Source organism: Myotis davidii, unplaced genomic scaffold (assembly GCF_000327345.1).
Source record: "Myotis davidii unplaced genomic scaffold, ASM32734v1 scaffold2951, whole genome shotgun sequence".
In the NCBI taxonomy this organism is placed as follows: Eukaryota; Metazoa; Chordata; class Mammalia; order Chiroptera; family Vespertilionidae; genus Myotis; species Myotis davidii.
The window spans coordinates 85997-98616 of NW_006282813.1; the positions used below are offsets into that span (position 1 = coordinate 85997).

The 12620-nt window shown below is 39.8% G+C and overlaps 1 protein-coding gene across 2 annotated transcripts in view; it reads right to left on the bottom strand.

Moving 5' to 3' along the window:
• Positions 1-12620, bottom strand: part of MAMLD1 (mastermind like domain containing 1) — a 107050-nt gene that overhangs the window by 51192 nt on the left and 43238 nt on the right. For both annotated transcript variants that reach the window (XM_015561170.1, XM_006753213.2), the window contains one exon: positions 4282-4441. In XM_015561170.1, the coding sequence (XP_015416656.1) occupies positions 4282-4377 (96 nt within the window). In that variant the 5' untranslated portion in view covers positions 4378-4441. The remainder of the gene's footprint in view (positions 1-4281; positions 4442-12620) is intronic.

A 12620-nucleotide genomic window follows, 5' to 3' on the forward strand; every position in this document is an offset into this window, starting at 1 on the left:
TGAAGTGGAAATATTAATCCCTGTCACAGGAGTAGATGAGTTAATTTGTACAAAGTACCTCACATGAGAGTCATCAACCATCCTCTCCTCACCAATGCAGAGTAGGACAAGTAGAATTACAGAACAGGACAGAGTTGTTCCCAATGGAGTCAGCCTAGAAATTGTTTGCTCATTGACTGTGAACTGCTGTCGTCCAGAATCTAGCCCAGGGCTGGACACATAGGAGAGACCCTGGAAATGGGGCCTCTACAAGGAAGAGACTTGCTGAAGGTATCACAAAGCACTGGTTACATCCTTGGGATCAGATTCAAGGTCTCCTTACTGACTCTTATGCTCTGTTTAAAATGAAAAGTATGTGGCCCCAAGGACACTGGATACAGAACCTAAACCCAACCACACACTGCGGAAGGACATGAACAGACCTCTTCCGTTATTACTAAGTTCATCAGTCAGTTGAAACAAGAGGGCCAGTTAAAACAAGGCCAGTATTTTTGTAGCCATCTATTTCTCCACATTCCTTGTTATACTCAGGCCTCCCCTCTCCTCCTTCTTCAGCCTTATTTGAGGTAAGAAGGGGTGAGGAGTTAGTTTTGGTCATACCGTGGTGGAAAGCAGGCTGCACTAGGGACAACCCAAATGGAGACACTTGATATAGCTCTCCACCTGCTTGATGGGCATCTTTTGGCAGGTCACTGGATTTCTCAGACTTGAGTGTCCTCATCCATCAAGACGGAGAATAGTTGGGAAGCTCAGAAGGAATACCCACTATGCCAATTCACTGTAACCTACAGAGTGAACCATTTATTGTCATTAAATGATGAGACACAGAAAATGAGCAATAAGCAGTATGTCCTTCCTTCTCCAACTGTCTGTCTAATGCTCTCAGCTACCCCATTTTATCTGGCACTGCCTTGTGAACAGAATAGGTGGCTTGCTTAGAATTGGGAAAGATTTGCACTTGCAGTGAGGTATCAACTGAACGAGAGATGATGTGTGATGTGTATACTAAGTTCCAATTTCATGCAAGCTCTGGAGCACTCCCATCAGAAGCACTAATAATTTAGAGATTTTCCTACTAGTACTCAATCAACCCACTGATCTAGGGAGGAATGGATATCTTAAATTCAAAGGGAAAGACCAAACATTCTCCTTCTGCCTCCTGTTAAAACTGCACATACTAACTAGAGATTGGATGCCTTATTAACCTTGGGTGGATGCCCAAATGTTCAGTGACTTTGGCCAAGTTGTTTAATCTCTCTGAGCCTCAGTTCCTAGAGATATCCTCTTCATCTCAGGGTTATTCTAAGAATTACAGGAGATAATACCCCCCAAATGCTTAGCAAGTTCCTGACACCTAGTCAATGCTCAATTAAAGGTGGCTATTCTTTTTTTAAAATATATTTATTTATTTTTTACAGAGAGGAAGGGAGAGGGACAGAGAGTCAGAAACATCGATCAGCTGCCTCCTGCACACCTCCCACTGGGGATGTGCTCGCAACCAAGGTACATGCCCTTGACTAGAATTGAACCTGGGACCCTTCAGGCCAACGGTCTATCCACTGAGCCAAACCAGTTAGGGCTAAAGGTGGCTATCCTTATTCCTAGTTCACTTGACCTTTATCAAGGACAAATGATGGGCAAAGCCCCATAGGTAAGTTAGGGGCAGAAGTAAGACTAGAATCCAGGTGTTCTGAGCCCTGGTCTTAGGCCAAGAACAATCATCACATCAGATGGATGTTTTCCTGTAAGTGGTCTGTCAGTTATTCACATGGAAATCCCAGGGCTGTTTACATGAATTGTCATTTCGGACTGAGAATTTTATTTACAGACCCAGACCTAGATTTGAAACAAGGTTGTTTTTGTTGTTGTTAGTTTGGTTTTTGGAAAGGACAAGAAAACCAGGTAAGCTAAGTGTCTAAATCAGATTTTCATATTGAATATGATTATAGGATGGGGAGAGTGGTGTAAGAGATGTGTTTCTACATACACACAGTTCCCTGGATCTAGGGAGCAGGGTGTTGTCCCTGGACATTAGGGAGCATCAGAGGGAGAGAAAGAAACAGAAACAACTGATATCCAGTTCAGGTCACCCTGGAGGTGCAAGACAAGCTCCTGCAAAGGACCTCTTGCTGCTGATCATTCTGGGCCCTGCAATAACTTGTTTGGACAGCAGTTTCATGGTGAACTGACAGGCCCCTCTGCTTTTTAATCCACCCATTTATGTCCCTCAGTCAGCAAACACCTGGGCTGCTGATTTCCTCAGCACATGTAGTAGAGCTCCATGTTAGCACCAGGTGTCTTCCAGAGGTTGCAGGGATTGACCAGCCACGAACATTCAACTGCGTTCAAACCAAGAGCTGCCTTGGTTGCCAGCTGAGGGTACAGCAGTGCCTGACTTGGCCAGATTCCATGTATGTCTCTTAGGCCAGGCCAATAGAATGGGCACCCTCACTGTCATCCTGTCAGAGACCATATGCACCTTCCAAGAAGACAAGTGTTGATTTTTTGTTTTTGTTTTTTATTGTGAAGAGGACTCATTTGAGAAGAGTGGCTTTTGTAGTGTGAGACATATTTTTGAATCCCCTCAACTGGGGAAAATCCTGGGTTTTCTAACAGCTTGGACTATAAGAAACAGGTCACTCAGAGCCAAGGACGGAAAATAAGATATGTCACAAGAAGAGGGAGAAGGGCTGATTTTGATCAAGTACAACATGTGACCCTAAAGCAACACGGTGAATTTTGGGCAAGGCTTACAAAGGGCTCTAAAGGTTATATACAAAGAAAAGTCAAGCCCGGAAATGGCATGAGCAATGGTAACGTCTTTGGAGTGAGGGCACAGATGGCCACTCCAAAGACCCATATAAGTAAAACCCTTCTGACATGGAGGTCTAAACTGATCAAAACCAAAGAAGTTACTTACTAGTCATACTTTTTAAAAGGGTATTGGTGGGGTCCCTGAGGAGAAGGAGAAGAGGACTCCTGAAACTAAAATTTATCTACCTTTCCTCCAAGGAGTGGAAACAAGTGTGACACAAAGGAGAAACTGAAAGTCATGCCGAAATCATGAGCTCTGGATGCATTACCAAGAGTTTGTTGCTTATAAAAGATAAATAACAAAACAGTAATTGGGATGGAGGTTAGAGATTGCCTTCTAGAAAATCCCTGGCAGAAGGGCTGGCAATTTGGAAAACAGACCACTGGCCAATTAATTGTTCCATCTTTGCCATCTCCTCTGTCTACCATCTCTGGAACTCCAGCAAACATAGTTTTGTAAATGTCCATATACTCAACTTGGTACCACGTTCTCAATACCTTGTTGTGGAAGACAATGAGGAAAAAAAGAGAAGCAAACCTTCAACAATCTACTCTTACCCCTGTGCACATATGAGAATCCTAGACTAAATTGAAAGCCAATTTACTGAAAGTGGATTGCCCTTGGGATTGGAGAAGCCAGGCCCTCTAGTTATGCGAAATGACATTATCTCAGAACTCTGAGCTCCTAGTTCTCTGAACAGGAAGGAAGCAGACCCACGGCTCTATAAGAGCCATTTCCTCTCTGCTCTATTAATTCCAGAGATTAGGTCTGTAGACCTAATACACTGAGATAACAACCATTGTGTTTGCTGCAACTCCTACAAACTGAGCCAATCTTGGTAGTTTGGCGATGATGCAGGCTTTTATTGTCAAATTCAACTAACCAATGGCTTTCATGCCCCCTTCTGTCATTCTGGATCCTAGACCTACCGCTGGAAACCCTAACCCGGATTTTCCAAAACATGGATGATGTCTGGATTCCAAGCGAGGAAAGTAGAAATTTGTCAAATAAGTTTTTAAAAGGATATAAAGGCCAAAGAGTTTAATGGAAATATCTTTCTATACCCTACTTACTGGCTTCCTGTTCTCAGTGGTATTAGGAAGCTAATACAATACATCTAGTGCCTGTCATTCCCACACTCCTGATTTCTATGAAGAGAAAAAGTAAGCATTTCTTCCCTTTCACCCTTCCTCTCTTTCCATTTGAAGGGATTCAGTGCAGAGATCACTGGACTGGGAGTCCAGAATGGAGCCTTGGACTGTATGTCCTGTTTTTCCAGAAACTCACAAGGGGTAGGGGTCAGCTCATCTCCTAGATCTCTTCTATGTCAGATTCCAGTTCTTTACATTTTAAGTTGGTTCCCTGTCATAAATTTGTACACAGAATTTCAATAATACATCTTACATTCAAGTTTAAGATTAGAAGCATTCAATACCCCCCACCCCCCAAATAGCCCATTGTCTGACCGATTCCTGGAGCTTTCTGGGCTCCTGACGATTTCCCACCATGGTGATATGGGGAAGCATGCTCTTGATTACAATCCGAGTTTTCCAGTCATCCATTGTTTGACCTGCAATTTTATTCTTGACTCTCCAAGGTGCTTTCCCAAACGACCTAGACACAGGGCTTAGGAGACAAAAAGTACACTGTCTTTCAGATATGAAGATGAGACCAATGACCCCGTGAATCACAATCTTTCACTCTAAGGGACAGGTTTGGGTAAAGTCAGCCACATTCTTTTTCCTGTTTCTCTCCCCACCCCACCAATCTCATTGAGCCCCTCCTTCTCCCACAGGCGAGGGGCACTTCTATGAGACAGCTGGTTGGAATGGCCATGGGGCAGAGCAAAGTTCACTGGAGAGCTGAGGGATGGGTGGAGAAGCAGCCTGATTTAACTAAAATGATACTGGGCTTAATAGCAGGAGATGTAGGTCCTAGGTCTGGCTTTACTTTTGCATGGTATGTGGTGAGGTCTGTGGAATGGCTCTTCTGTTCTTGACACAACTTTCTTATATGGAAACCCTGTCGATTAAGGCCAGGTGATGGTCTACAGCTGGCCCGCTTAGCTCTACTAGAGCAAGCCATATAGCCCATAGAAGTAGCAGTTCCTACTCCTGCCCATGTTAACACCCAGCTAAGTGTGTTAACAGTTCAAATCCTGACAGTCAGTGGAAGGAAGTAATGGCTGTTAGAAGGGGCTCATGAAACCCCAGTGCACTGGTTTATAAAAAAAAACTATCCGAGCAGGCTGTGATCATGCTACCCCAATGTATACCATCCATAACAGATGAACAGACATGTACAAACTCAGGTAAAGCTATGTTTTTTTTTTAACATTTTGTTTTGTTTCACTTGTTTTTCATGATGGAGAAATGAAATAACAGCCCTACTGAGGATTCATATATGAGAAAAATGCTCCTTCCCATTAATCTCCTTTGTAGTATAGAATAAGGCTCTAAAATTTCAATGTCTAGACTTCTGACTTTGAAAAAATAGAGATGCTCTTTTCCCATTTTCCCACTGAGTACAACTAAAACCTCTAGACATTATATATAAATATATACATATATGCCTAATATGCAAATTGTCCCCTCAGGAGTTCGACTGGGAGACCAGGAGTTCAAACACTTGCTATGATGTGCACTGACCACCAGGGGGCATCGTGGAATGAAAGAAGGCCCCAGCCAGCAGCTGGAAGGCCCTGATTGGCCCTGGTCGCCAGCCAACCTAGGGACCCTATGTGTGCATGAATTTTGTGCACCAGACCTCTAGTTATATATAAAACAAACTTAAGAAGACACTGGAAGGTGGTAATATAAAGGTAAACTGGATAGGAAACTTGGGACCGGAGGAATGACATAGTGGTGAGCTCCCTGGGTTTTCTTTTCACCTCAAAGATCCCAGACATGGACTTGAAGAAGCCCACAACCCAAAATGCCAATGGGCGCAGACAAAAAGAGACAAAATCCTGTTCTCTTTAGACAAAGTACCAGGAAAGGGGCAGCATGCCAAGAAAGACAACTTTTATGTAAGAGCGGCTCTAATTCAGCTAACCACCACAGAAAAAAGTATGGCCCCCAAATCCCATCAGCAAAAGTCAAGGGAGGCCTAGACTGCACCCCCATCTAGCAGTAATGACTCATCTCTCCCTGTCCTTACTACGTTGGTATCAGAGAGTCAGGTAATGAGTCCACATCTCATCCCTAACAATGTCAGTGGAAATCACATGGGTAACAGTAATGAGACAGTCCTACCCATTCCAGCCATGTTGGCATCAGTGGAAGCTTAGTGGAGAACTGGAACTGTCACCACTGCTCAGCAGTAATGAGGAGCCCAAACCTACCTGGTGTCAATGAAGACTAAGTGGGAAACACGGACTTTTATACCCACATGGCAGAAATGAGATGGTACTCCCCTCCCTGCTGGAGCATTATCAGCTAAAACAGAAGATCTAAGTAAGTGCTGATGTAACAGAACTGTCAACCCAGAATCCTATACCAAATGAAAATAGGCTTCAGTATGGAAGGGGAATCAATACATTATCAAATGAATAAAAAATAAGAGGATTTGGTAACAACAGGCCTCTCCAAGAGAATGGCTAAATGAAGTTCTCTAAACAAAAAGGAAATGATTAAAGAAAGAATTTTGGAGGAAAATTCAATGGGGATTCAAACTCTTGGTAATGCATCCAGAGCTCATGATTTCGGCATGACTTTCAGTTTCTCCTTTGTGTCACACTTGTTTCCACTTCCAAGGAGGAAAAAACAATGGAAAAAGAAAAAATATGAGTAAATATAGACTTTTTTTCCCTCCTCTCAAATTTTCTAAATTATATTTGATTTTTGAAGTACCAACTATAACATTTCATGTTGTGGTTCTAAATGTATGTGGAAAAATATATGTAACACAATCTATATATATAAAAGCCTAAGCAAGCATTAGGACCGAACAACCAGAATGACCAACCAGTTGCTATGATGCACACTGACCACCAGGGGCAGATGTTCAATGCAGAAGCTGCTCCCTGGTGGTCACTGTGATCCCACAGCCAGTCAATGTCCCCCAGTCCCTCCCTGCAGCCAGCCGGCCCCCCATCGGACTGATGGGGGGGCTAGCTGGCCAACCTCCCATGGCCCCTCCCCCCAGCTGGCCAGCCCTGATTGGCCCTGATCGCTGGCCAGGCTGAGAGACCCCACCTGTGCACGAATTCGTACACCAGGCCTCCAGTTACATTATAAAAAGAGGAGGGTGATGGGTAAAAAGATAGGAAAGATTTCTATTCATCACTGGAACTGGTAACATGTTAACACCAGTAGACTGTCATAAAGTTATGTATAGATGTAATACCTATAGCAACAACTAAAAATGGTGTACTAAAACATTAATGCAAAAATACTATACATGAATCCTCAAATGCAATTCTAAAAAATGTTCATGTAACCCATAAGAAGTCAGGAAAAAGAAAATAGAGAAACCAAAAACAGAGAAAATAAAAATAAGTGGCAGAGTTAAGCACTAGCATGAATATGTACATTAAGTGAAAATCATCTATTAAAACCAATTAAAACACAGAATTTGGCAGAGTGGATAGGAGAAGATGACTCAATTATATGCTCTTTATAAGTTGCTCACCTCGAATATAATGATATGGGCTGTTTGAAAATAAAAGGATGGGAAAAAGATACATCATGAAAATGTAAATTAAAATAGCAGATAAACTTCAGGGCAAAGAAAATTACCAGGGACAGAGAGGGGCATTACATAATGATATAAAAGATCAATACACCAAGAAGGTACAGTAATCCTTAATGTGCATGCACCAACAAAAGAGCCACATGATATATGAAAAAAGAGAAAAATTGAAATGAGAAAATATAAAAATTCACATTTTTGGTGGAGACATTAATATCCTCTCTCAACAATCAATAGAACAATTAGACAGAAAATTAGCAAATATAGAAAAACTCAATAATGCCATCATCTAATTGGATCTAATTGACTTTTATAGACCAATTCACACCAAACAGAAACAGTAAAAACTACATTGTTTTCAAGTACCCAAGGAATATATGCCGAGATAGATTTATTCAAGACTATAAACAATCCACAACATTTTTAAAGAGTTGAAATAGTATATGGTGTTTTCTCTGACTATAATGGAATCAAATTAGGAAAGAATATCAGAAAGACAACAGAAAAATCTCCAAACACTTGAAAAGTCAACACTTTTAAAAAATTCATGAGTTAAAGAGATCTCAAGACAATTTTAAATAATACAATGAACTAGACTTCTTGTAGTGATCACTTCATAAGACATGTAAATGACTACTCACTATGATGTGCACCTGAAACTAACATAATATTGTGTGTCTACATAGTGCCTGTACAAGTTTGCATTCCCACCAACAGTGTACTAGGGCTCCATTTTTGCCACATCCTCACCAGTTCTTGTTGTCTGTTGATTTATTGGTGGTAGCAATTCTGGCAGCTGTGAGGTGATACCTCATTACAGTTTTAATTTGCATCTCTCAGATGATTAGTGATGTTGAGCATTTTTTCATATGTCTATTGGCCATCCATATGTCCTCTTTGGAGAAGTATCTATTCAGGTCATTTGCCCAATATTTTAATTGTTTGTCTTCCTGGTATTGAGTTATGTAAGTTCTTTATATATTTTTGAAATGAACCCCTTATCAAATGTATCATTGGCGAATATGTTCTCCCATATAGTGGGTTCCTTATTCATTTTGTTGATGGCTTTTTTTGCTATGCAGAAGTTCGTGTGTTTGATGAAGTCCCATTTGTTTATTGTTTGTTTGTTTGTTTGTTTCCCTTGCCCTAGAACCATGGTCAGCAAACTGCGGCTCGCGAGCCACATGCGGCTCTTTGGCCCCTTGAGTGTGGCTCTTCCTAAGCCTTAGGAGTACCCTAATTGAGTTAATAACAATGTACCTACCTATATGGTTTAAGTTTAAAAAATTTGGCTCTCAAAAGAAAGTTCAGTTGTTGTACTGTTGATATTTGGCTCTGTTGACTAGTGAGTTTGCCGACCACTGCCCTAGAAGATGTATCAGCAAAAACACTGCTGCATGAGATGTCTGAAATCTTACTGGCTGTGTTTTCTTCTAGGATTTTTATGGTTTTTGTGACTTTATTTAAGTCTTTTATCTATTTTGAGTTTATTCTTGTGTATGGTGTAAGTTGGTGGTCTAGTTTCATTTTTTTTCATGTACGTGTCCAATTTTCCCAACACCATTTATTGAAGAGACTGTATTTGCTCCATTGAATGCTCTTGTCTCCTTTGTAAATACTAATTGACCATAAAGGAGTGGGTTGATTTCTGGGCTCTGTTCTGTTCCACTGATCTATTTGCCTGTTCTTGTGCCAATACAAGGCTTTTTAAATTATTATAATGGCTTTGTAGCATAGTTTGATATCTGGTATTGTGAGCCCTCCAACTTTATTCTTCTTTCTCAAGGTTACTGAGGCTATTCGGGTTCTTTTATGGTTTCATATACACTTTTGGAATATTTGTTCTAAATCTGTGAAATATACCATTGGTATTTTAATAGGAATTGGATTGAATCTGTAGATTACTTTGGGTAGTATGGACATTTTAATGATGTTAATCTATGAACATGGTATATGCTTCCACTTGTTGTATGAAATCAAATATATCATCTCAAATAAATGATATTTTAAGGTATATGGAGTAACTGTAATGTGATATGAAAAATATTTCTTTTGGTGACAAAGTCACATACTGGTAAAACTACTATGGTTTGTTATTTACATTCATAATAAAAGGAAATGGTAATTTTAATTAGAGATTGGTCAAAATAAAGGTATACTTCACCTCAAACATGTTTGCTAACTATAGTTAAAAAATAAGTTAGAAAAAAAATCAAAAATATATTAAACTAAAAATACAATGTATCAAAACTTGTGGGATACATGTAAAGCTATGCTGAGAGAAAAATTTATAGCACTAAATGCTTACAATAGAAATGAGGAAAGGTCTAAAATCAATCATAGAAGCTTCCAGGGAGAAAAAAAAAAAGAAGGATCTTAGTGAAAATTTCAAGGAAATTAGTGAGAATGTCAAAGAAATGAAAAAGGACAAGCCATAAATGAAGGATACACTAATTGAAATGAAGAATAATTTATAGGGAATCCACAGTAGAGAAGGCGGAGAATCAAATCAGTGATTTGGAATATGAGGAAGCAAAAAACACCCAATCAAAGAGCAAAGAGAAAAAAGAATCCAAAAATATGAATATATGTAAGGAGTCTCTAGTAAAACTTCAAGCATACCAACATTGGCATCATGGGAGTGCTGGAAGGAAAAGAGAGGGAACAAGAAATTGAAAACCTATTTGAAGACACAATGACAGGAAACTTCCTCTACCTGGTGAAAGAATTAGACTTATAAGTCCAATAAGTGCAGAGAATCCCAAACAAGAGTAGCCCAAACTGGCCCACACTAAGACACATCATAATTATAATGCCAAAGGTTAAAGACAAAGAAAGAAACTGGGTGGAGGAGGCCAATGGGAAAAAGAAAGTGGGGACATCTGTAATACTCAACAATATTTTAATAAATATTTTAAAATATATTAAAAAATAAATATGTAAATAAAAGCTCAAACCACCAAAATTCCCCCATTATGAAATAACCTTGCAAGCCTTACTTATAATTATTAAAGCAATTACATTAATAACTTTAAAAAATCTCCAGAAAATGAAAACTCCAAGGAATGATGATTTCATTAGAGAATTATACCAATTGTTTAAAGAAGAATTATTACCAATCCTACATAATCGTTTTAGAAAATAGAAGAGGAAGGAACACTTCCCAACTCACTGTGTTACTGTCAGCAAAGACAAAGACTGTACAAAATAAGAAAATTACAGCCTAATATTTTTTATGCATATACTAGTAGACACAAAAATACTTAACAAAGTTTTAGGAATTTATGAGACGTATTATACACTATGATCAAGTTGGGTTTATTATAGGGATGCAAGGTTGGTTCAGTATTCAAAATTCACCCCACATATCTACCATACTAACAGGCAAAAGAATAACAATCATATGATCACATTAAAAATTTTGAAAAGGAATAACAAGTTGGAAGATTCATACTTTCCAATGTAAAAACAGTATAAAGCTGCAGTAATAAAAACAATGTAGTATTGGCATAAGGACAGACATATAAGCCAATGGACTTGAGAATCCAGAAATAAACCCACAAGTCTGTTGCCAATTGACATTCAAAAAGGGTATCAAGACTATTCAGTAGATGAAAGAATAATTTGTTTAACAAATAGTGATGGGACAAATGTATAGTCACAAGCAAAAGAACAAAGCTGGACCCATTACTACATACCACATGCAAAAATGGGTAAAAAACCTGAACATAAGAGCTAAAACTATAAAATGCGTAGAAGAAAACAAAGTAAAGTTTTCATCATATTGATTTTGGCAATGGATTCTTAGCTATGACACCAAAAGCATAAGCAATAAGAAATAGATAAATTGGACTTCATTAAAATTAAAACTGTGCATCAAAGGACATTATCGAAAAATGAAAAGACAATCTACAGAAGGATGGCTGGTTGCACACAGACCAGGAGGCTAAGGCTACTGCTAATTTCAGACTTCCAGCCTAGGCTGTGGGAGGCAGTGTGGGCTGCTGATAGGCAGAGAATACTGCATAAGGAATAGACCCATCAACTCTCTGCCTTCAGTCATGGCCACTTCGGGCTCTAATCACAGATCTCCCTGCTCTAAAAGGGACTGGTTAACTGTTACTAATTACTATCTGCCACTTACAATCTTGGTGTGAAATTGGGCATGAATCTAGTACAATGCCCTGGTCCAGCAGGAGCCAGACCTGAGAGAGGGAGGTAAGAGCCCAGGCTGAAACAGGCAGGTCAAGGTTTAAGAAGGCTTGGCTTCTATGTCAGAGCTTTGGAGTCCCAAGACAGTTCTGAAGCAGGAAGGCAATCTTCTCAGTTATGAGTTATGTGGCTCTTGGAATTTTGCTTAACCTTAGAAACTCAGTTTCCTCATGTGTAAAATGCAAAGTTCTATAGAGAAATGCAACAGCTGCCATTGGTTGCCCACTCTAAGCCATGCATCTGGTTTGGCAATTTACATAGAGCATTTCACTGGCTCTCTCCAACATTCCTACAAGGTACCTTTGAATAACTCCCTCTGTGTTCCCATCACCCTTGGCAGGAAGCGCTTGTCTAGCCTGTGGCTTCCCCTCTAGACTGTGAGCTCTGTGAGGGAGGGAAGCACACCTTATGTGTGTCTGCAGCTCCACAGTGTTCAGGGCACACAGTAGGGGGTCAGGAACAATCTACTGAGTGGAACTGCAGAGTAGTGTCAAGCTTGGGTAGAGGGCAGAACTAGAAGCCTCTGAAGGAGTCCCTCAGCCTAGTGCCTTGATGATGTGGTGTATTGGAGACCATCTGTCCTTAGGAATGCATAGTGCATTGTTCAGTATTTCTGTGCATTTGAAAGGACTGTTTTGGCAGTATGCAAAAGCTGCAAGGCATATAATTATAGCCTGTGCTAATAAATATATCGATATCCTAAAACACCACTTTTAATTTTTTAAAAGTTGACTTTAAAAAGCCCAAAGTAATGTGGAGAAATTGGAACCCTCATATACTGTATTGCTAGTGGGATTGTAAAATGGTACAGGCACTCTAGAAAACAATTTGATGGTTCTTGTATGATCCAGCAATTCCACTATTGGAGATATACAAATTTAAGCACGTGTTTAAACAGAAA